Consider the following 25,065-nt stretch of genomic DNA (forward strand, 5'->3'; position numbering starts at 1 on the left):
CAATTTCCAGCCAGGAGAGCTGGGTACAAAGCGGATGTCATTTGAAAGCTTTATAGAGGTTTCCACCACATGCTAGAGCATTTCAGAGTGCACAACGATGAGAGACAAAATTGATACTATTTGGTGGAGAAACAAAGTGTTCACAGATCTTAGTGTTCTTGTTTGGCTGCCATAGAGTACTTGATGAAATGAATCATCTTAGAAAAAGATACAAACACAGCCACAGACAAAGGGCAGGTCATATGATCTGACAATGACCCACTGAATTGAGGGCTTTTTCTCTGAGAGAAGATTTTTGTGTGACAATATGATAGTGTTTCCTCATCAGCTGTGAGACTGTGTGTGTGTGTGTGTGTGTGTGTGTTTGTGTGTGTATTCCAGTTCTCATATTCAGTAAATAAGGCTTTGCTTCCATTTATTTCCCCTGAGTTCCAGGATGATTTATGTTTTCAGTGAGAATTAATTTAAACTTACATAAATAATTGAGACTTATAAAGTCTTCCATGCAAACATTTCCTCATAATTTATCGATTACATTTTCTATGAAAATATTTCTCATCATAAACTTTTTATTGGGATACTGTTGAAATATATTAAACTTTGCATATTTAATGCCTTTAATTGGATTAGTTTTGACATCTGTATTTCCCCTGAAACTGTCACTGCACTTAAGAAAACAAATGCCGGGCCAGGAATTTGAGAAAACAAATGCCGGGCCAGGAATTTGGCCTAGTGGTTAAAGTGCTTGCCTACCATGCACGAAGACCTGGGTTCGATTCCTTGGTACCACATACATAGAAAAAAGCCAGAAGTGGTGCTGAGGCTCAAGTGGTAGAGCTCTAGCCTTGAGAAAGTCCAAGGACAGTGCTCAGGCCCTGAGCTCAAGCCCAGGACTGGCAAAAAAATTAAAAAAAAAATAAACTTATAAAAAAAAAAAAGAAAACAAATGCCCCAGCCGTTCTCCCGTTTCCACGGGTCCCTCTGTACTTCATCGTTCTCTCCATCATCTTCTCTTACTTCCTGCGTTTGTTCAGTTGTTATAGACTACACTGCATGTTTGTTTGTTTGTTTTTTTCCGGCCAGTCCCTGAGCTTGAATTCAGGGTCTCTGGGTACTGGCCCTGGGCTTTGTGAAGGCTAGCGCTCTACCACTTGAGTCACAGCACCACTTCTGGCTTTTTCTGTTTATGTGGTACTGAAGAATCGAATGCTAGGTGAGCACCCTACCCATAAGTCATGTTCTCGGCCCTATGCTGCATTTTCTAGAACAGTGTGTAAATGACATTGTACAGTGCATTTCCCCTCCCCCACCCCCTTAGTGGCCTTCATTCAGTGGATCTCACTGTATTCTTCAAGGATGCCTCCTTTCTATGTTCAGTTTGGTTAAGAAAACAACAAAAAAAAGGGCATCATGATAATTCTAGGGCATTGTTGACCACTGTGTGGCTGAGTGTCGTCTTCTTCATAATCATCTCAGTACTGGCTAAAATCAGCTGGTTCCTTTCTCTGGAGGTCTTATCACAAAATAAGCACTATGCATGAATGTACTCAGGTATGAGAACTAACTACCTTAATATATCCTCCTAGTGAACAACTATTCCTGTTTCATGGTCCAAGTAATGAGTCCTTTTATGTTTTTCTATTTTCTTTCAGTAACCTGAGCAACTTTTTGTTCTTTTTGTTACTGTAGCCCTCAGGACTGAATCTTTAGGACATGACTTTATTAGCTCTCACAGACCTGTGGGTATGAACACCTTAAAAGTGTAGTTTAGATTGCTTTTCCACAAAGTGTAGGCACCACTATTAACTTCCTTCCTTTTGCCACTTCCTGTCCAGTGATAAAGCCAACTGTCAGGACAAGGGCTAGGGAAAATGTGGGAAAGTGGTTATCTCAAGTGTGAAATACAGGAGGGACCAAAAACACTTAGTAATCCAGAAGAAGAATGTATTTTAAAACATGAACAAAGCCAAACAGAGGATCAGTAATGGTGACAAACAGCCTGGAGTAGAAGAAAAAAATAAAACAGCAATACTGACTTGACTTTTAAATTTTATTTTGATTATTTTTTTTTAAGTTCAAGATGATAGGCTCACATTGCCCAGTCCTGGCCCTGGTTCACCTCCCAGAGTTCATGGTATTTTCAAGCCATTTACTATTCTGAATCATTAGAATGCTACTCTGGCCTCTACTTTATGTTGTACACAATGAAAGCTGACTTGAAACACTCTACTTTCATTGTTTCTTATTCCCCCACTTGTTGGCATTAGCCACACCATAGGAAAAGACACAAATGCCATCACCCATGGCTTTTAATGTTTTAAAGATCCTCAATTCAGCATTCAAAAATGGGGTGTGTTCTGTATTTAATTACATAAGCCTTCCACATGAAACCAAATCCATCTTATCTAAACAAGAGACACAGAAACCACAACTCTGATGAGTAATATCATTTAAAACACATACTGTACTTTTCATAAGACCAACAATATTAAAAATAAAACCATCAATATGGAAGAATAAACTGTAAAATAAATTGGTCTCTACCAGAAAATATGTCTTTGAAAGTGTTGAGGATTAGGGTAAGCATAGTGATTCTGAATCCTTTAGTTAAATGTTTCAAGGGAAATATGTCCTCTCTCCCCACAAAGCATCTAAGATTTCAAATCACTCAAAAAAGTTTGCTTGAATGTATCATCATCACTGAAAATGGAAGGACTCATGCATGTTTAGATGATAAACATGCATGTGAATATTAGGCTATTTTCTATGAGTTAAAGAAATTGAGAGAAGAACTGGGATATTTGGCTAGAAAGAGAGGCAATGCGAGCCGGTTTTCACTGTCTACATAGGGCAGTGCAAGGCCAAAGCTGTATCAAGAGGAAACTTCAAGTAAGTTTGTCACCAGCTACATGGTATCACAAGATAGGAGCAGAAGGGGCTTACAGGCTTTAACAGATGGACAGATTCAAGAGGTAAATTCATCTCCACTCTTTCCAATTCGTCTGTCCTTGGTCTTCTCTATTATCTCCGCTGTGACCCAACTTTGTAGAGTTACCACGAGCACGAAACAGGACAGGCCTGGCTTAGATGAGTGCCTTGATTAAACTATAGCTGTTATCATCAGTAATATCAGCTTTGGAAAGTGTCTGGAGATTATCTGACCCTAAGAGAGGGCAGTAAAGGAGTTTTCAAGGACAGAAGGACAGAGAGCAATATAGTGTTCCACTGATTTGCATGTGGCATGACTAGAAGACAAAGGCTGAGGGTCTTGGATGTTTAGCCCATCCTCTTTGTCCACCTTTTCAGCTCCAGGTTCTAAAGGGTCAATTTTTCAGTCCTACATATGTTCCAGGATGACTGGTTGCATGCTATCCCTTTAAGTAGAAGCTCCTTACTTGCCAGAAAATGAGCAGCTGATCACAGCCATGGTTAGTGTGGACAGTTTCGGTCTTGACATTTCAGAAGATCCAGAGAAGATCTTCAAAAGATCATGCAAAAGTGGATGGAGTAGGAGGTGGGAGGGAAGGCTAGGGTCTAGAAGATCTCAGATGTGCTGAGTGTCAGAATGTTGATGCTACCCTACTCCCTTTCTGCTCCCTCTAATGGAAGGTAACTTTCAATCCTGAAGGAAAACAGTCAACTGGATGAGGTTTGAGATCTCTAGTTCTGAGGCTTTGCACAAATACGGAAGAACAAACAGAAATCGAGCTCGCTGACCTGAGGTTGTTTCCAGTTGCTTGCTGTTTGAAACGAGTTGGAGGTATGATGGCACAAAGAAAAGAGTCAGGAATCCAGAGATCTGGGTACGAATCTGCTTCTGAGACTCACAACTGGGCCAGCCACTGTGGTTCAAGCACTCAAGCTTCTTGCTGGTTAGTAGCACTTTATCTCTGCCTTCTAGTTCTCCTGAAGGGATTAATTAATGCTGGCAAAGCTGTGGCACAATGTAGGCCTTTGAAACCCTGGAGCCACCTTCCTGATTGGCTAAAAAATTGATTTGCTCTCTTTCAGTTATAAATAGAGCAAAAACAAGGGCTGGGAGGAGTTTGGCCTAGTAATAAAGTGCTTGCCTAGCATGCACAAGACCTGGGTTTGATTCCTTGATACCACATATATAGAAAAAAGAAAAAAGCTGAAGTGGTGCTGTGGCTCAAGTGGTAGAACTCTAAGCCTTGAGAAAACCCTTAGGCCTGCTCCCCACCCCCCAAAAAAGTGAAGTGAAGCAGAGCAAGCTATGCATAAAAAAGAGAGAGCAAAAACATTGTGGTTGTATGTAAATCACACTAGGAACATTTCATAGTCAAGCTGGCAGAGAGCCTACTATTGATAATCCTCTTGACCCACAGATCTACTCTGGAAATCAGAGCTTGCTACTGCCTAAGAAATGCCCAAAAATGCTTGAGGAGTGACTGGTGAGCTTCTTTTGTGCTAAAAAAACAGAGGAAACACCTAATAAGCCTGAGGCATCTTGGTATGAGTCTGGTTTCTCTCACTGTCACTGAAAGAATCTAACCAAACATTTTCAAAGGTTTCCAAATACCTTGTAATATTTTACAGGCCAAAGGTTTATGAATGTCATGCATCCCCATGCCTTACAATTAAAAGAAATGTGAGTCAGAAAACAGTGTGAACCAAACTGATGATCAGAGACAATAATTATGATCTGTCACCCCTTCACCACGCTAAAAATGGAAGCCAGTAAGGAACTGAACAGTTGCCCCCTAGCAAGGAAAAGAACTGGCGAAAGGTCTACAAAATAAATAAAAGACATGACTTGCTGCTATAAAGAATATTTCATAAATCTAACGTGGGCACTATTTGATTGTGGAGTTACATGTTGAGCATTTTCAGGAACACGTTTGGGGTGAACAGAAGAGCTCTGATTTTTGTTCTTCCTTAGTAGTGAGGTCTGTGGCTGGGAGCATGGAGCCTGTGGAGAGTCGGAAAGGACTGAGAAAACACAAGGCACAAACATCACACAAAGTGTGGCTGCCACGGGAGCGAGGCCAGAGACACAGGAATGTTTCTCAGAGAATCTAACTTGGCTTGAGGACCACTTCTTGTTTCCACCTAATAAGGAACAGGTTACAACGGACGGACCCTGACACCACAGACAGGGAACCAGAACAATTGCACTTTGAACTGAAGGAGTCACAGGAAAGAGAAGCTTATTTTTATTGGGCATGGACAAACACAAGTATGACATGTTATAAAAACAACCCCGGCTATGTCAGGGAGCTGGAAGAGGCCCAGCACTGATATGTGTGGACCACAATGTCACTGAACAGGAATGCCATAAAAATAAGGCAGCCTTTCTGTCACCACTTCGACTTTTAGTGGTGGGGCCATATTAAAATTTGTTGTTTCACACATGTACATTTCAAGTGGCCACAAGCCATTTGGAATACTTGAGAAAACCTAAGCCTAAATGTCTTGGTGAGCTCATATCGTCAGACTCATCTTTGCATGACATTTTTCAGAAGTGGGGTTACAAAATGTCCTTGGACAATCTTTTCATCTATTCTCAGTTCAAAGGAGGATATTATTCTAAAATCATGTTTCCATGAAATGACACATGATACAAACCTGACTGCGTAAAATCAGCAAGCAGATGTATTTATTATTTTTATGTAGATCAACTGAACTAAGATATCAAGAACATTCTGGAAAGAAAACAACAACAACAACAAAACCCCCAAGATATGTAGGAGATATGAAACTGGATATCAAGTTTAAAAGCCCTTATTACAAAAGGACGATAAAGTGATGTTTTACTGCCATAGGTCTCTTTTTCTCCAATCTCCTTGAACAAAATGGTCTAAGTCCCAGGCTCTTCCAGAATGATTTCCCACACCAGCAGGGAAAACACTTTCAGCAATGGAGGGGTGGGAGTGGGAAGGCCTCAAGCTCTCATTAGCTTTTGTGTTCAATGGTGCTCTACTTCACTTCCACCTCTGGCCTTTTGCTAGTTAACTGGAGATGAGTCTCTCGGATCTGTTACCTCAGTCCTCAGATCTCAGCCTCCTGGACAGTGTAGATTAGGGGAGTGTGTCATAGGTACCCAGTCAGCTTTTAGAAGTGTACTCTCAATACTTTAGATCACTTCCATAAATGTCTGACAATCAGTTTGGTTTACAAATCAGGTTTTTTTTTTTCTATAGTTGTGTGAATTGCCTTTTTCAGAGAGCTACCAGTTTGAAGAAACAAAGAAGTCTCCTAATACTTATTTCAATATTAAAGAATAACTCATGATCTTTGAATAGCTAACTCAATTCTGTGAGGTAGCATGGTATTTAATGTTAAGAAGGAACAACTAAGCAGAACACCTAAATTCTAAACTTAACATATAACACATTAGCTCACAATTTTCTTCTATCTAGAGAATGGAAAACAGCTATACTGTAACCCATTCACTAAGACAGATTCCGAGAAGTTGCTAAGTATTTTAAGGCACTCTGTTCCTACCCATGTAAATGTCCTTTTACATGAATCTTCCCTTTGCTGGATTTTTTTTCTTTTCTTTTCTTTCCTTCTTTCTTTCTTTTTTTAATGAAAAATAGACATTGCTGCTTTAGTTCATTTTGGAAACATGCCTTGTGAAGGACTTCAGAGATATTTATCTTTCTTCGCAAAAATGACTTCAAATTAAAAAAAAAGAGTCTTTTCAGATAACACAAAGCCCAAAGCAAGAAATATCAGACTCTTGTTAATAAGATCATGAAAAAACAAAACAAATAAAAACACAAAGAGACCATCTGAAGTGGGGCAAAGTGCTAAAATAAATGGAAACATTAAAAAAAAAAAGCAATTGAAAGACCACTCAGAAAAGCAGCAAAGTGGACCATGGCTGGAGGGGAAACAGAATCCTCACCTAGTAAACCTCCCAGCTTCACAAAAACTTCTTTCTGAGTGACGCCGTGAAGTTTTTCTACACTTCAGGAAACCCTATCTTCCTTTATATTCTTTCCTCAGATGTAGCTGAACCCAATATACAAAAGGCCCTATGATGTGGTTTTTGTTGATTTGCAAACCAGCTGCTAGTTTTGCAAAGGAAACTGTACTCAGGCTTAAATACGATGCACTTGTCTTAGTTTACCTGCCATATGCAAAACGCCTGTCATTGTGATGATCACCAAAAGTATCCCAAAGTCTAAGAGAAACGCTTACTTCATCGACAACATCCCGGGAACGTTCTAGGACCTGAGAGGGAGGGAGGGAGAATAAAAGAGAGGTTAATTGCAGCCTCCCCTTTAGGAAGGAAGTCTCTTACCCCTCAGCCCACTTGCATTGAGTTTCCTCCCTTCTGAGAATTCTCAGGACTCAAACCTCATTTGGTTACCCCAGCCATACCCCCAAGGTTGCACTTTGCTTTTGTTTTCTCCTGTGGCACTCAAAGGATTAGTTTTATTTTGCATGGAGTTTAGCCATCCCTCTGCCAGAGCAGCCGACAGCAATAATGGCCCAAGGGTTCTAAAGACATTGTGTGTATCTTACCTCCTGGCAGACGCGGTACTGGTCAATCGCCCACACAGTTGGTACATGGGTGGCCAACAGCTGGTACTGCGTCAGCGTGGTATTACATGCCCTGGCACAGATCAGGCGTGTCTTCCCCACGGCATTGTCCCCCACAACCACACACTTGATGGTTTCAACATTGGGCCTTTCGTAGTCCATGTCAGTGTCCATTTATAAAACCCTAAAGGAGGAAGATGGATGCCACGTTAGACACACAGAAGCTTTCAAGAACCATTTAAGGCTGGGAGGAGCTCACAACAGTTTTGCTTTTGTCCAGCCACGTCCTTGGAGGTAGGCAAGCCTAGACAAAGAAGCTTGAAAATTCATATGAAGCCTAGTTGAAACTCAAGCTTTCTTTTTATATCTCATCCAAGAACAAAAACATCAGACTGTTATTTTGACCCCAAACAGTTTATTCCAGTTAACATGTTATTTTCTCCTTGGTTTTCTCTAAACATAACCTGCCTACTGCAGATCTGTCCAGGCGCTGTAAGGACAGCTGGCACACATTTATAGCTCACTAGCTACTCATGGTCACATATAGGTTATCATCTGAGAGGGCACAGGCTGTGCTGGCAATATCAGTACTCACTCCACCACTGTGATCTTTCAATTATCCAATGTCTGTTGCTGAAAGGCAGTCTTGTAGAAGTGTAAAACTCTTAGATGACTTAGAGGGGAGCCAAGAAAAAACATAGGCTGTAAGATCGCTTGACTTTCAGAAAGGATACACTGAACGGACACATTGAATTAAAACTCTTTTGTATAACTACTTAAAGATATGTGCCCAACAGACAAAGAGTAAACTTAAGTCTGAATCCTGAAATATTAATCAAATTAACTTACATTTATTCATTTACTTACTTACATGAATCAAATCAATAAAAATATATTCTTAAGAAGGTTCATCATTATACAGCAAGATTTTTTTAGGCTTTTTCTTCTTTTTTTTTCCTTCAAGAAATCTGGAACATATGGTAAAGAATACTTTTGCCAGGAAGAAGAGCCAAGGAAAGCTAAAAAGGGGTTGGTGAATATGAAATGAGGAGGAGGAGGAAGAAGAAAAGCCACTTCATCCATGCTCTCCTGAGGAAAGGCTCCACATACACCAGGAACAACATCAGTTCAGGTAGCATCTGCATGGAAGACTGAGGTTGTGATCTATAAGATGTTAAGGACCTAGGGCCGGGAGTTTGGCCTAGTGGTAGAGTCGTACTTGCCTAGCATGCATGAGGACCCAGGTTCGATTCCTCACTACCACACACATAGAAAAAAGCCAGAAGCGGTGCTGTGGTTCAAGTGGGAGAACTCTAGCCTTGAGAAAGCCCAAGGACAGTGCTACAGTGCTTAGGCTCTGAGTTCAAGCCCCAGGACTGGTAAAAAAATAGATTTTAAGGAGCTATAATGGCCCTTTTGAGAAAGTCTATTTGATGGAGAAAACCAATAGATGGTCATATTTTAAATATATTTTTATTATTGTTAATATAAGGGTTATGTTAAATTCACCAGACAGAAGGTGCATTACTTCACAAACACTGAAGTAGAGTGACCCCAGGAAGCAGATGTGATTAAGGTTAGGATGTGATCTGTGGTCCCTACATGTGAACAGGCTTGAAAATAGGTAGCTAGCTGTGGCCCAGCTGGCAATGCTTTTCCCGAATCTTTTGGGTGGAGTCTTACACAAATCTCTAGTTTGGATAATCAGTCAAGTGTAGTGACGGCTAAAGTTGAACCCTTTAGCATTCTGTCTTAAAATTCTGTGGCATTTTCATTTCCCTAATGGTATAAGTAGTAAAAAGCGTGAATCTGGTCTTAGACTAACGCTTCTTAAATACACCCCAGGGAATATGGATAATGGAGAAGTTTGGTTGTCACAATTTGAAGGGTTATGTGAAAAACTACAGGCTATTAAAAGATGCTACGGTTAAATATCTCTCAATGCACATACAACCCCTCCACCCAACCAAAAGTCACCCTAATTTCACTCTCAGCTGTACTGCTAAGAGTGACAAACATCACTTTACATGGATGACAGTTTGAATCCTAACCGCCCCACATTTCCAGTCATTTGATTTTGGGTGTGCTGTACTTTCTAGGCTTCAGCTTGTCCATCCGTTAAGTGGGAATTATGATACTATCCATCAGCTGAGGTAAATAGATCTCTGGGTCCCTCGTGCAGTATCTGACACATGGATGGGCTTCAAAAACTATAGTCACGGTAGTGAAGATGAAGGTTTTTAGATAACAAAACTGACCCAGGTGAGAAGTCAGGATTAGAGGCAAACTCAAAAGGCTTAATGACAAAGATCTATAAAAGGAGGCAAAAGTTAAAAGCACTAACAAGAGTAATTCACTGAAAATTGAAGAACACAAATGCAAGATGGAAAATACATGACCTCAAACAAGGAAGAACAAGCTTCAGATGTAAAAAAAGATTAATAATAAGTAAAAAGAAAACACAATAGGAAAGGAAGCTAAGTATATTTTTATATGGCATTTCCAGATTCCAGAATATGCTAATTGTTTGATAAATAGCAGTTGCTATTAGCCCAAATAGGGAAAACAGACTCCACTTAGGGTCTGCGACTTGGAAGTTAGCTATAGTATTTTTAAGGTCCTAAGTGGTTAAAAAAATCAGTTCTTTTGAGAGTAAACTTGCTTTTTAAAAAATAAAGAACGCACTACAGAAAACTAAGCCCTAAACTTGGAGGAATGTTTAGATTTAGTAAACTTTGAAATAAGATACATACTAAGAATATATATAGCGCTGGTTTCCTTGTGGGCAAACTAGCTCTGATTACTAGAGAAGATCCTCTAAGTAATTTTCTTCACCAGAAAATGGATGGAAAAGCCCTATAGCTCTTACAAAAGACTTTGAGAGGGACAGAAACCCTCTTGGTTTGATGCTAACACTATGGTTACAAAAACTACCATTAACTTCACTTATTTTTAGACATATTTCCTGTAGTTCTAAGAAAGAACTCTTGGGACAAAGGTGAGACGAACCTTCACAAGTCTTCTAATCTCTGGTAGTATGATCTAGACCAAGGTGAAAGCTACAAGTGCTGAGCCAATACATTTGGGACAACATGTGAGGGAGAAGAAAAAACAAAGTAGAATGAAATATTCATAGCCCACATCACTCCCTGCAAATATGGCATTTTCAGAAAGCCTCACAGAATTGCCAAATACTGAAATTCTTTTACTTGGGAGTAGAGAATTTCTTTTTATCTTCTTGTGGTAGTCAAAATGCCATCACAGCAGTATGAAGTCACAGGCAATGGTGTAAACTCATGTTCTACTTGTATTGTAAATCAGTTGTTCATCTGCTATACATAAACAAGTAAACATTAAATTATGGTAACAATTATGAAAATGTGAATTATTTCTCCTTCTCCACTCATTATGGGCTCTCATTTATTCATATCTAGCCCTCTTATGGTTGAGTGAGCTCTTAGGGCCATCTGGATAACAACTATGTGGCTCTATGATTTTTATTTACCTAGAATGAGAGGGATAAATACTATTCATTTAACACAGTTAATAAATGTCACTACCATAAATTCTGCTAGAGGCCCGTTAGCCTTTAGATATGCACCCAGAGTGACAGGAAAGGTAGACAAGAGAAAAGTGAAAGAACAAGCACTGTCAACATGTTACAAGGTCAGTGCTGGTATCTTCTTACTCCAAACTAACTTGAACTTCATTTTTGTGGCTGAGCCAATGCTTAGCCAAGAGTTAAAATGCGTCTGAAAGAATCTGCCTGCACATTGTCTGAATGTCAGAAGCAGTAAGCGTATTTGCAAACCATGGTCAAGTGGCTTTAGGTGGCTAATGCTCTTAGTCCATGATCTCCATTGTTATATAGAGCCAAGAAGCATCCAGCCAGGGGTATAAGGCCAGTAACATCATTTCTTTACTTCTTTACGTAATAAGACCTATGTTTCTCTCTGGCTGCCTGAGGCCTGTCCACCTGTACTGATAATTTTATATGACCTATGAATTATGTAACTGTCTAAGCCGCCCTTGGCAGAAAAAATGTAGACTCTCACCTTGTCTGCCATAATTGTTGTCCTCTATTGTACCCAGGCACCTCCTTCCCATTCCTTGCCAGCTCAGTGTTTATAAAGTGTCCATGGGATGGTACATCCCAAATCCCCTCCTCACAGTTCCTTTGTTTCTTCAGTGCTGTGATTCTCACCACTCTCTGCTTCATCCATTCATTCTTACAGCCATGTGTTGGATACAACTGTCAACCAGACAAATGCCTGACCAACATTTTCTCTCTCAAATAACAAATTTTGGGATCCCACTCTCGGAACGCCAGCTGTTGTAGTCTATTTCCCTTCTGCTTGAACTTGCTGACTGCCTGGCTCAGAAGAATGTAGTGGAAGGAGGAGCTATGTAAATCCTCTGGAGGTCCTAGACTTTCACTTTCTTCATGCTCTTCTAATGCTGCCTTTAGGCGAGCAGGCAGAAGCTGAGAACTCACATTGAGGACCAAGACAGCCCAGCTCATGGCCACCACTAGGATGTGTCATTATCCTGGCTTTTCAGCCTAGTTGCCAGTCTATCTGAATGTAGCTTTATTAGTAAACCCAATGAAGCCAGCAGGGACCCATCCAGATTTCTGGGGATCAAATAATGTTGAGAAATAGTAAGTTATTGTTTGGAGATGCTCCTCTTTGAGGTGGTTTATTACACAGTAGGTGTTAACAAAACACACCCATAATATCTTAGAAAAATCTGATTTTTAAAACATCATTTGGTAGTTTCTGGGAATTCATGCCTATTCTCCCAGGCGGTAAGGAGGCTGAGATCTGACAATAGAGGTTCAAAGCTAGCTACGGTGAAGAAGTCCCTAAGACTTCTTCTTGGGACTTCTTCTTCCGTTAACCAGCAAATAGTTGGAAGTGAAGCTGTGGCTCAAGTGATAAAACACTAGCATTGAGCAAGGAAGAAAAGCTCAGGAACAATGCTCAGACCTTGAGTTCAAGCCCCAGTATTAGCACATAAAACAATACAACAAGTAAACATTATTAGATAATAGGCCAGGCTTGGTACATGATCTTTTCCAACAAAGGTAGAACATATGCCTCAACATATACTGCATGTGTGGTAGGCAAAATGGTGACTCCTCAATGCCCATGTCCTTGTTCTTGGAATCTGAAAAGATGCTTAGGTTCCATGGCGTGGAGGAGCAAGTATTGCAAAAAGAAGTGAGATCGTTAATATAAGGCTTTAATATAAGGAGATTTTCCTGCCTTTTCTATTTGGATCTAATGAAAACACAAAGTCCTTGTAAATGTGCAAGAGGCAGACAGTGGATAAGAGTTTGACTATGAAGATGCTTTTCTGGCTGGCTTTAATGGAGGAAAAGGCCAGAATCAGAGAATTCATATGATCTCTTGAAGCTAGATAAGGTAAAGGAACAGATTTTCCCCCATACAGCCTTCAGAAGGAAAAAGGGAATACTCTCTGCTGATGTTTTAAATCCAGTGACATCTACTTTAGACCTCTGATCTTTAGAATTATAAGTTAATGCCCATGTGTTACTTAAAAACATTAAGTTCTTGACAAGTTGTTATAGCAGCATCAAGAAATTAGCATATCATGCTTTAGGTACATGAATGGCTTCCTTGAATTCTAAATGTTTATTAGACCTTAGTACCTTTGCATACATAATTTCTTTTTTTTTATATATTTTTTTTGTAATTAATAGAAGGGTTACATGATATTTGCCAGATAGATGGTGCATTAATTCACATACATTGATACCCTTCACATGTCTTGGTCCCCATTTCCCTCCCCTCCCACCCCAACCCCTCATCTTGTTTTCCCCCCTTCCCTATCCAATTTCAAATAACCAAATAAAATATATCCAATATATCAGATAACAAAGTGAGATACTGTAACAATATGAGATAACCAAGGGACAGCAAAAGAGATGAGAGATAACATAGTACATTAAGAACAACAATCATTCATTATATGGCTTATGTTTCTATAACATCATTTCTTTCTTACCAGGAATCCTCTATGTTTTTTTGTTTGGCTCAGAATTCTAGTGTTTTTTTTTTTTTTAAGCCTTATTTAGTTATCATCTCTCAAAACTTTTCTAATTGTCTCTACAGACCAAATTTATTTTCTCTCCTGACCAATAATGGTTAGAGGAATTTGTGAATTTTTTACTTTTAATTTTTATTTAAAAGTTGTATCTTCCAAGTGCCATCTCATCCATACTTAATGATTTAAAATATTTCTGGAGTATATTTATGTGCTAAATCCCCCTTTTTCTATAAAGACTTCCTTCCTCCCTCCTCTGGTTCCAAAGTCAGTTAATTTACTAGTGACTTTCTCTCATAGGGTCCAGCACAGTTTAAAATACAGTGATGCTGCTGAATGAGACGTTAGCTGCTCTGGTCTGTTGTTTACATCTTTTCTCTTCCTGTTCTGGTACCTCCTTCAGTTGATGGCCTTGAAAGTATCTGGTGTCTATTTTATAAGCAGGCTTCTGGAAAAGTTCATCCATTCCTTCACACTTTGCCATTACATGACCTTTAGAGTCCAGGTCCCATAATTCACTCTCTGGGGACACTGTGGTATCTAAGGTGTGCCTGTGTTCTCAATAGGTGGACTTACGTATAAGCCCACCTATTGAATTCAGGTGATTGTAAAGGAATTCTAATATCAGAAGGTCAGACATAAGGGATGGTGGGCAGGAGTAGATGTCTTGAGGTACTTCAGCAGGAGCTTCTGGTCCCTTATGAATCATGTGCCATTGGAAGATGCTAACTTTTACTATGTCTCTTGTGGTATTCCTTATTTCATTAACCGTTGTTGATCAAGACATGGAGAGCAATTTAAGGCACATAAAAGTGTCTGTGCATTCATAGCTTCAATTAGCTGACACAGATACTCTGCGTGATAGTATATTGTATCTGCACTAGTTAGCTTGTTCCTTCCAAAAGCATATAACCTAAACTTCAAGAAATAATAGAGTTTGGTTATTAAAACAGTACCAGTGGAACAAATTTTGGAGTATTTGAAGGGTTAGTTATGGCAGAAAAGCTGAGAATTTTATATTATTGACAGAAGCAAAAGGGAAATGATAAGAGTTGAATAATAACTAGCTAACAGCCAAGTTTCAGTTCTGCAGATTCCATTAGCTTGATCTCTTAATCACCAGTTGTAGGCAGCAGGGAGCTGTTTTACATATAAAATAAACATCTTGTCTAGAATGGTGAATGCATTCAGAGCTGGGAAAGAGACAGTAAGGCTAAACTGGACTTCCCCAAGCCTCACAGAACTAAATCACTAGGATCAAATTTCCTCCCTCTACTTAAGGCAACAGAATTCATCATTTCAATCAACAATATCTTTTTTTTCAATTGAGTGTTCTGATTTTAAAAGAAGAAAAAAAGTAACAATATATCGTATACAAGTTCATATATGTAAGTCGCATAGAACCATCTCTTGATACTCATAAGCACTGTTTTATACATTTACTCATGATCCTCTCTAGATCCCATGATAACTAGATGCCTACAAGGTCATGCTCTCTATTTTATTTAGAACTCAAGGTCAGCGGAAAAAGCAATCCAGGATTAGAAATATGCTTTCTTTTCTACCTCTCATACTGCCCCAATAAAAAAATGAGAAAACAAATATGAACCACTGGATCAGAATAAGACTGATGGGTTTTAAACACTGAATGTACAGTAACTGATGTACAGTCAAGATATTTCCACCGCAAGGTTTATGCTTTGAGTAATCAGCACATATTATGTGCTGCTGTGATTTGGGGGAATGGGAGATAGAAGTTAAATCTAGAAGGATGTTATTTTTTTGTTCATTGTATGATTTTGTATTTTTAACATTTTTGTGTATATATAGAATTGTTAGAGTTATTTTAGTCTTTACACTGGAAAATCAATTACTTTATCATTTTAATTAGCATTTTAATGATGAGATTTGTATTTATTACATTGCAATGGATTCAATAGACAGGCCAGTGTTATCCTCAGGGACTTTAGAGTCAATTGGGGGAGACTAGATAGAAGGCAGATGAATACAAAAACCATAGATTTGCTAAATTCCTTGAAGAACAATAAAAGGCTGTGGTGAGAGAAAAAAATCACAGGTGGAGGCAGGAAGGTCAGATAAGAAAGCTATCTATAAGGGAACACTCTTTCTGTTTACCCAAGCCCAAGAAAGATTAGAGGCAGAGGAGCCACCAGGCTAAGCAGGTTCGAGTGAGGGAGGGGAGGGAGAGATGAGATTGGAATGGCAAGCCTGGGTCAGATCATATGTAAGGGCCTTTATGCCAGAGCCAGAGATCTGGGTTTTATTGCAAACGCAGTGAGAAGTGTTGAAGTGTTTCAGCCAAGGAGTGGCAGGTTCTAGATAGCTTTATAAAAGTATCACTGGTTAGCACTAGATTGCTGTGCCAAGAGGATACTGGGGGAATGAAAGGACTATGGGCAGGATGACCAGTTTGGTCATTTTAAAGTCTCTAGTTTCTCAGGGACAGACAAGATGGTGGCTATGACCAAGGTAAATGAGGCAGAGGTAAAGCTAAATGGACAGATTCAAGTTACATTTCAGAAGAAGAAATACTTCAAATATCCTTTACACTGTCATCAAATGCTGATTTTTCCAATGCTGATTGGTAAAGCAGACAATTACCCACACATAGTATATAGTCTATTATATATGTATATATGTATATAGGCATATATACTGTTTCCACTTGAGATGATACATTCTTGATGAAATTTTATTTTTCAATAGTCAAATATTTTCCTATTTCCTATATATTTGCCTTGCCTCTTTCACTACCTTCAATAAATATTTGTTGAACCTGAAAACAAGCGACTACCCGCTTGACCTGGGAAGCCTGCAGTTATGGCTGGCAGAGGACTGACTCTGTCTAGTGACCGATCATCAAACCCTGTGGCATCCTGGAGCAGCAGCACGTGGTGAAGCCTTTAGTTGAAGAGGGAAACACTTGAGGGACATGTGTGTGGCTCGTCATGGGAGCCGTGTTCAACAGACAGCAATACACCAGTGATTGCTCCCTGACAGGAAGTGTATTGGTAACCCTGGGAACCATCAAGGACCAGGGACCAGGTTCCCTCACTCATTGGGAAGTCAGGGGGCAAGACAGAGTGCCAAATAAATGTAGGCAGGATGGAGCAGGGAGTCTGTTGTGAGAAGCAGAAAAGAATGTGATTGTTTACTGTGCTCAAATGCCTAGAATCAATTGATGACTCTCAATAATATGTACATATTAAATGATCACAAAGTTCTCATGCACTTTTAGACCAGCTCAGGGTAGTTCCCAACTTTTCTTAGTGAGCCACCACTTGGCTAGAAAAGAGAAAATGGAGGCTCTTGGAGAAACTACATATGGCGAATGATTTATAACTGGCGTGAGAATCTTGAAAAGAGTTCATTATAGCTCTAAAGGAGCCAGGTTGTAAAATGCAATTAGCCAGGCTTCAGGGCAAGATAACAATGAATACACAGATGTCTTGGACCCCTGTTCACAAATTACATCAGTGAAATTAGCCTCATTTTATCCAGATAGAAGACTCCACAGAGAACCAGAAACCAAAAATTAGAACTAGCCAGAAACTGGAAAGGCTGTGGTCCAAAATCAATTCCATGGGGCCAAGAGAGAAAGACACTGAAAACCAGCACACTAGTGCTTTCATAGGAAAAGACCTGGTTCAAGCCCGTGACAAGTCTTTGCCACAGGTGCTCATATTCTAGAGTCACTAATATTGCATGGACTTGGGGGATAGAAAGTTCCTGGGAGACTGGCAAGCTTCCATCAATATGCAGTAATTCTGACAAGGGCTCCCAGATGAAATGGACCAGTGATAGATACCTGAGTATGGAATGAGCTCCTTTTGTTCTGTCTTTGTTTTCCCTAGTCTGTTCAACCAGGTCCTCTGTATTGATAGTGTGACACAAACGACTGACATCTATGTGGCTAATGCATTAAAGGCTAGGTAGCAGTATGTAGTCCCTAACAGGACAAACATTGGGATATATTCTATGCTGGTAACACTTTTCACTACTGTCCTTATGTCTCTCCACCAACTCCACATTGATTAACTTTATTTATTTGCTCTGGAATTGGGTGGTTTCCTGGCCCTATCAGACCCTGACAGAGCCTAAGTTTAGCCAAACATTTAGAGTACACTTCAATCCTTGGACAGCATAAATACTTTGTTTTATATGAATGGAGTAGGCAAGTGCCATCCAATATGTGATCCATTAAAACACTGAAGCATAGAAAAAAATGAATCATTATCTAAAGGCAGGAGGAATGATCTTCCATTGCAGTAGGTATATTGTGAGCAATAACAGTACCTTAAAAAAAGAATATCTGATGTAAAAAAAAGCCAATGCAGTGCTGGGCATGGTGGCTCATGCCTGTAATCCTAGCTATTGAGGAGGCTGAGATCTAGGACCTGAGATTCTTATCTCCAGTTAACCTCTAGAAAATGGGAAGTGGGCATTAGCTCAAGGGTAGGGCGGTAGCCTTGAGCTGAAGAGCTCAGGGACAATGCCTAGGCCCTGGGATAGGGTGGTAGCCTTGAGCTGAAGAGATCAGGGATAGCGCCCAGGCTGAGTTCAAGCCACATAACACACACACACACACACACACACACACACACACACACACACACACACACAAAAAGAGAGAGAGAGAAGCCAGTGCATAAATATAATAAATAGATGGTGAGGTAACAGGACCACGTATGAATGAAAATGAGGTAAAAGACCATGGATGAATGAAATACAAGGTTGTCAAGTTAAACACACACACACACACACACACACACACACACACACACACACACACACACGGTAGCAACAGCATACTACAGACTTAAGAATGTAGTGAAATTACATAGTGAAGAATAGGCCAGACATGGGAAAGTCTCTCTAAATGCAGAAGTAAAGGTCATCTGAAAATGATGTGACAGGGGATGATGAGTAGAGTAGTTGTTCTAATGCAATCTCCTGGACTGTAAGTTAGGCAGGGAAGAAGGATTTAATAGAGTAAAAACTTGCCATTTCAAAAGAACAAGGAGGAGGAAGAAGAGGAGGAGGAAAAAGAGAAGGAGAGGAAGAGGAAGAAGGAGAAGAAGGAAGAGGGAGAAGAGGAAGAAGGAAAAGAGGAGGAAGAAATGGAAGGGCTTTGGAGAATGAGAAAGAACAGTAAAAATCAAAACAAAACTCCAAATGTACATATCTTTCTAATAAAATGTATAAGTATTGATGGCAAAAAATGTATATGGATTCTATAGTATATTATTAAAACATCTTCTAAAAAACTAAAGTCCAAAAACATACCGTCTAAGGAAATAATAACATGGGCAACCATAAATATCACGAATAACTTTTTAAAGATAGCAAAATTTATACATTAGATCAAATGGATATACATGTGAAGGCAACCTAAATTACATTTAGATATTTGAGACTAGGGGCAAAATCACAGGTCCTTGTAAGAAATGAAGTTGTTCAAGTATACTAGATCAAATGCACAGTGATAATTGGGGGAAAGAGCTTTGAAGTATGGAACTAAAATCAACTGAAAAGGATATAAGATCAATTTATACTAGTTACTTTTCATTTGGTTATAAAATTGTATGAAAACTATCTGCAAGAAAACAAGGAACACAAAAAAGGGGCAGCTTTTGGTAGTAATAATGAGGCTTAATAAGCCAATACCATAGGATAAGCATGAAGAAAATCTTTAGGAGTAGAGAGAGAAATTCATGGGAACAGCTGAGATACAGAATATGGGGTGAGGCCGGGAGTTTGGCCTAGTGGTTAAAGTGCTTGCCTAGCATGCATGAAGACCCGGGTTCGATTCCTCGGTACCACATACATAGAAAAAAGCCAGAAGTGGTGCTGAGGCTCAAGTGGTAGAGCTCTAATCTTGAGAAAGTCCAAGGACAGTGCTCAGACCCTGAGCCCAAGCCCAGGACTGGCAAAAAAAAAAAAAAAAAAAAAAAAAAGAATGTGGGGTGAATAAAGGTCATACTGAGAGGGCACAAATGGATCATAATATATAGAGGATTTGGATAATTAGTAATGGGTTAAATTAACAGATACTCCATGTGTTCCCAGACCAGTAAGAATTTTCTTTCTTTCAAGATGTGTTTGACACGCACTGCATTAGAAGGACAAAAATCCCTTGTAATGGAAATTGTTGAACCAAATTCTCTGACCACTAATGAAAAACTGAAAGGAAACATTTTATCACCACCACTAACAATTACAACAAAAAACCACCGGCAGCAGCATCGATGCCACCCTTAGACATTTCAACAATACTTTCTGATAAATCCATTTAAGGAAACAACTACAAATGGTAAAGAAAAAAATATAGAGGACACTTTTTAAGCAAAAGTGTTTAAACACATGATAGGTGGGGCAGTAGTTAATTAAGGCACTTGCTATGACATCGAACAAATTACTTAAACCCAAGCCTGTGTGTCTTTACCTGAACTCCTTCAGTGGGTTCCTGGGAAGGCTAAGTTAGATAATTCTCATAATATACTTTAATCACTGTGCCTGGCATTAAGAGATCAGTAAGTCTGATCTACTGAGGCTGTCCTTTAAGTTATGTAAGGAGATATGTTCACACTGTACTATGAGAAAAGAGCAGAAATACAGTGGACAAGCCACATAAGTCAGATGAACACATGTCATGTCTATAACACTGAGCCACCTCCTTCCTTCATAGGAAGTACCAGCTCAACACAGGAACACAGCGAACAGACACAAATAGAAATCCAAAAGCTATGAAGATGGTGTGTGTGAATATTTACCTTCATGTGTGTCTCTCACGCATTGTGCAGGTCAACTCCTGAAAAATTCTCTGTGATGTTTCTAGCCAGCATTCTCCCTCTTGTTTTGCCACCTGCCAATCTTTTCCCCATAATGTTCTTCTCCATCCCCTTTTGAAGGGGGACTACTATGTGTGTCTTCTCCACATTGCTCTTTATTATTCTCTTTCTGCACAAACTAAATGGATCTACCCTGTGAGCTACTCTTTCTGGGGTTGGGGGACAGGAGGGTGCTAATGAATGCTCAATTGCTGGAATGCGCTAATGAAACAACGTTTCTGTCATCTAATGAGAAACATCACCATCTTCCCCTGCAACAATCACACATAGGGTTTAAAGATCAGAACAATAACTTGTTCTGAACTTTGCCACTTTAGTTTACATATTTTCTACAAAACACCTAAAAGGATTCTTTTAAAACGGAGACAAAATTCATCTGCTATAAAACTTGACTTCTTTAAAGTGCAGTGGGTTTTTTTTCTTATGATCACAAAGTTGGTCAAGTAGACTCAGTAGCTAATTACAGAATATTTTCATTATTCCATGAAGCAGCCTTGGACTCACTGCCAGCCACTCCCCAACTGTCATCTCCTCCCGCGTCCCCCCCCCCCCCAAGCCCTGGCAACCACTAATCTGCTTTCTGTTTCTGGACTTGCCTATTCTAGACATTTCCTACAGAAGGAGTCATGCATTCTGTGGTCTTCTGAATCTGTTTACTTCCACTTAAGTATAATGTTTTCAAGTTTATTCATGTGGTACTATGTATCTATACATCATTACTTTTTCTGGCTTAGTAATATTCACCATAGGGTTTCATTGTGATGTTTGCATTCATACATGTAATGTATTCAATTGTACTACATTACTCTTTTATTCCCTTTTTTCAGTTTCTTTCTTTTTTACAGATCTTTAATGAATTTTATTATTCTGTTTTCAAACAAGTACATATTTCAATCATTCATCTCCTATCACCCTCTCCTTTATTCCTCAGTCTTTCTCTTCCTGGTTTGCTTCCTTCCTCAATAGTCTCCCTTTTACAATTATGTCACATGGTAATATTAGTATTCCTTTTATAACAGGGAAACAATTCCACTTTGTAGAAAAGCAGTACCTACATAAGTCTTACCACTGAATGTTAATTTTACCAAGTATATGTTCATATAATACAGTAATAGTTTATAATGTGTAAACTTAAAAAAAAAAACCAGATACCTAGTAAAATAACATACGAAGCCTGACAAAATTTCTTTTTTCGGACTCAAGTAAAAAACTAAAGGAATCCAAATGACATTTTGTACACCACTCTAGTTTGCGCATGAGAAGAGAAAATTCTTGCCTTCAAGATTCTGAGTAGTCCAAGGGAACATTTATGGTAATCAAAATGACACATGCAGTAGAAATCAATTGTAGTTGAGTTATTTTTATCTTAAATCAATAATACAGTATATAATTCAGCTTTACATTTATTAAGAAGAATCTAATTCTAAGCAAATACATGCAAGCCGTGCATGTATTTGTCTCCCTGAAAATCACAAAGGCATCAATATTGGTACATATGTATGTACAAACTTAACAGGACAATTATTGCTTGGAAGGACAGACTTCCATGTATCTGCAGATAAATCAAAATGGACAGTAGTTAACTTAAATAAATAATGATTCAGTAAAAAAAAAATAAATTCAAATTCTGAGCAGGGTACCAATGGCTTGAATTTGTAAGCCTACCTACCAGGTGAAGAAGGTCTGGAAGATTGTAGTTTGAGGCTAGTCAGGCCAGAAAAGTTTGCTAAATTCCACTCACAACATAACATGCAGGGACATGTTCAAGTGGTAGAGTACAGCAGAGCTAGTAAGCTGAGCAAGTGTGAAGCCCCAAGTTCAACCTTAGTAACTCAAAACAAAACAAAACCGGGGGGCAGTTAAATTCTGTAAATGACTCATCTCAGACATAGAATTCAATGTCTCAATCACATAGTGTGTGCTATGGAATTACCAGCAGAGGCAAGGTGCTGGCAGTTTTCTGGCTCTTGGTTTAACTGCAAGTTATGTAGGAATGTTAAGTTTGCAGAACAATGCATCAAACTGTATCTTTACCTTTTGTACAAATTTCTCTGTATGTGGTTTACAGTTTCTTCTTCTTTTTTTAAATAAAGCATAAAAGGCCTGGCATCATTAGATCACAATTATAATCCTCGCTACTTAAGAGGCTGAGAGCTGAGGATAAGGGTTCAAAGCCAACCTGTATAGAAAAGTCTCCTTGAGGGCTGGGAGTTTGGCCTAGTGGTTAAAGTGCTTGCCTAGCATGCACAAAGACCCGGGTTCGATTCCTTGGTACCACATTCATACAAAAAAGCCGGAAGTGGTGCTGAGGTTCAAGTGGTAGAGCTCTAGCCTTGAGAAAGTTCAAGGACAGTGCTCAGGCTCTGAGCTCAAGCCCAGAACTGGCAAAAAAAAAAAAAAAGAAAAGAAAAGTCTCCTTGAGATTCTTATCTCCATTTTACTCAGAAAGTGAAAGCAGAGTTGTGGCTTAAAATGGTTGAGCACTATCCTTGAGCAAAATTGCTCAGGGACAGCATCCAGGCTCTGAGTCCAAGCCCCACAACTAACAAAATAAAAATAAATCACAAAGGATCCTATACACTGTTTTTTGTGCCTAGATAGTCATGTAGTCATGATGGGCCTTAGCTAAGGGCTAGATCAGGAGTCTTTGTCAAATATTGATAATAAAGTATTGGTCAAATCTCTAAAGAGCTGTCAAAGTGGTCTCTGAGAAAGCTAAGGTTGAGTGTGAAGAGAACAGATACTTAAGAACCTTCCCTGGTGACAGAAAGTCTCCACAGTGCTTTGAGGGAAGTTATTCATTGAAAGAATTCTCTAGAAATGTTCTAGAATATCATGGAGACCACCTGCTGTGATATCTGCAGATCCATGGACAATCAAGCTGAAACATTTTTGAGACTATATTATACCAGCTTAAGCATAGACTGGGCAAATGAAGAAACTGGCATTTCTTCCCTCTATTTCCCCCTGCCGTCACTCTTCCCCTGCCCCAAGATTTCTCAGCTTAGTTAGAACCATGAGTGCATGATATACGTATACAGGACAAGCTAATGGGAATATTTCCCTAAACTGTTCTGACCAAGTCATAAAACTTTAAAACATTTCTGTTGTCATGTCAAAAGACAGTCCCCGATATACTTCAAATGGAGTTTAAAAATACTAGAAACTTGAAGTTTTCTAGGAGTCTACTGGTGATCTTTGGTACACACAAAGAAAAACCATTTTCCTTACTTGAAAACCTCTTCTCCGAAGCTTTAATGATGGACTGCCAAATTTAACCTTTGGTTCCATATTCACAGTATCTATTCCTTCCTCTGCTTATTGATGTGAGGCCATAGCATATCTTACTTTAGAAGGCATAGCTGGAGATGTGCTGAAGGGAAAGGGAATTGAGGAATTTGTGAAAAAGAACCAAGAGAGGAGAATATAATAAGTATGGCCTCGTGCCGTATGGAATGGAGAGTGCATTCACATGAAGGAATCAATGGCCTGGGTCGTGTTATGTGAGAGAGAAGAGAGGAGGGGGTAATGGGGTGATAGAGAAGACAGTGAAGAAATCATTAGAATCACCAGGGAATTTGCTTAGTTTGGAAAAAAAATACCACTATGTTCTTGATAGCTCTGTCCTAAACGGCCACTGAAAACAAGTCATCAATAGCAGAGTGAATGAATAAATACTAAGTCGACATCTGTTTGTACAATGGAACATAATACATCACTAAAAATGGATTCATTACTAGTACATGAATTATGGATGAACCACGCAAACATACTAGTGATAGAAATAAGCCATGCACAAAAGAGTGCATAGGGTAGAATTTCTATAAAGTTCTAAAACAGGCAACATTCATCTGTCTTAACAGGCTAATGAATAGATAAGAGTGTGAGTGGGAGTTTTTGGTGCTGGTAATACTCTGTCTCAGTGTGGTTATGTAGGTAAACTTAGTTTGTAAAAATTCTTTGTCATACACTTATGATTTGGGAATCCTGTAAAACAGAAGATACAGTTCAAAAAAGCGTAATATTGATCCACTTACACTCTTGAGCAGTAAGGAGTGAGGAAGGAAGGAAGTGAGAAAGTAAGTCCCTCAAGGTATCTCACTCAATGTACAGCCGAAGTGGAGAATGACTTACATTGCTAGGAATCTTGGAGCCAGTCTCACTAGCCTTAACAATTGCTAAAGTTTTAGGAGATTGGCAATCACATTAAATAATGTCAGTGTTTTAAATTACATGATATAAACTTAACATTAAACAAGCTACAGCAAGGATAGAGTAAAGGTACTCAAAACGGATGGTTTTGCATCTTAGTGTAAGGGATACCTTTCGTTTGGGGCCAGTTTTATGTAGAGGCAAGACTTTGCCATGGTGTGCTGTGTGCTGTCCCATCCCATCCTTGTATGGAGTCACATCATGAGCTTGAATGGCCACAGAATCCGGCCACCATGCTAAATTATGGCTTGCTTAATTGTTTCATTGATTGTATGGACTTAAGAAAATAAGTTTTAAAAATTCAATAATGCAGACTACATTCTAAAGTGTGATAAACAGAAATTACATTGTAGATAGCGCATTTGAAATAAACCTGGAATTAAAAGAAGAAAAAAATGAT

At 39.2% G+C, this 25,065-nt stretch overlaps 1 protein-coding gene across 7 annotated transcripts in view; it reads right to left on the bottom strand.

Annotated features, from left to right (window-relative positions):
- Rhobtb1 (Rho related BTB domain containing 1) overlaps nt 1–25,065 on the bottom strand; it is a 70,547-nt gene that overhangs the window by 31,980 nt on the left and 13,502 nt on the right. For all 7 annotated transcript variants that reach the window (XM_090346383.1, XM_090346386.1, XM_090346384.1 and 4 more), the window contains 2 exons: nt 7,495–7,696; nt 7,097–7,200 (listed from right to left, as the gene is read on the bottom strand). In XM_090346383.1, the coding sequence (XP_090202509.1) occupies nt 7,097–7,200; nt 7,495–7,686 (296 nt within the window). In that variant the 5' untranslated portion in view covers nt 7,687–7,696. The remainder of the gene's footprint in view (nt 1–7,096; nt 7,201–7,494; nt 7,697–25,065) is intronic.

This window comes from Megascapheus bottae, chromosome 15 (genome assembly GCF_031878675.1).
Source record: "Megascapheus bottae isolate mThoBot1 chromosome 15, mThoBot2.hap1, whole genome shotgun sequence".
In the NCBI taxonomy this organism is placed as follows: Eukaryota; Metazoa; Chordata; class Mammalia; order Rodentia; family Geomyidae; genus Megascapheus; species Megascapheus bottae.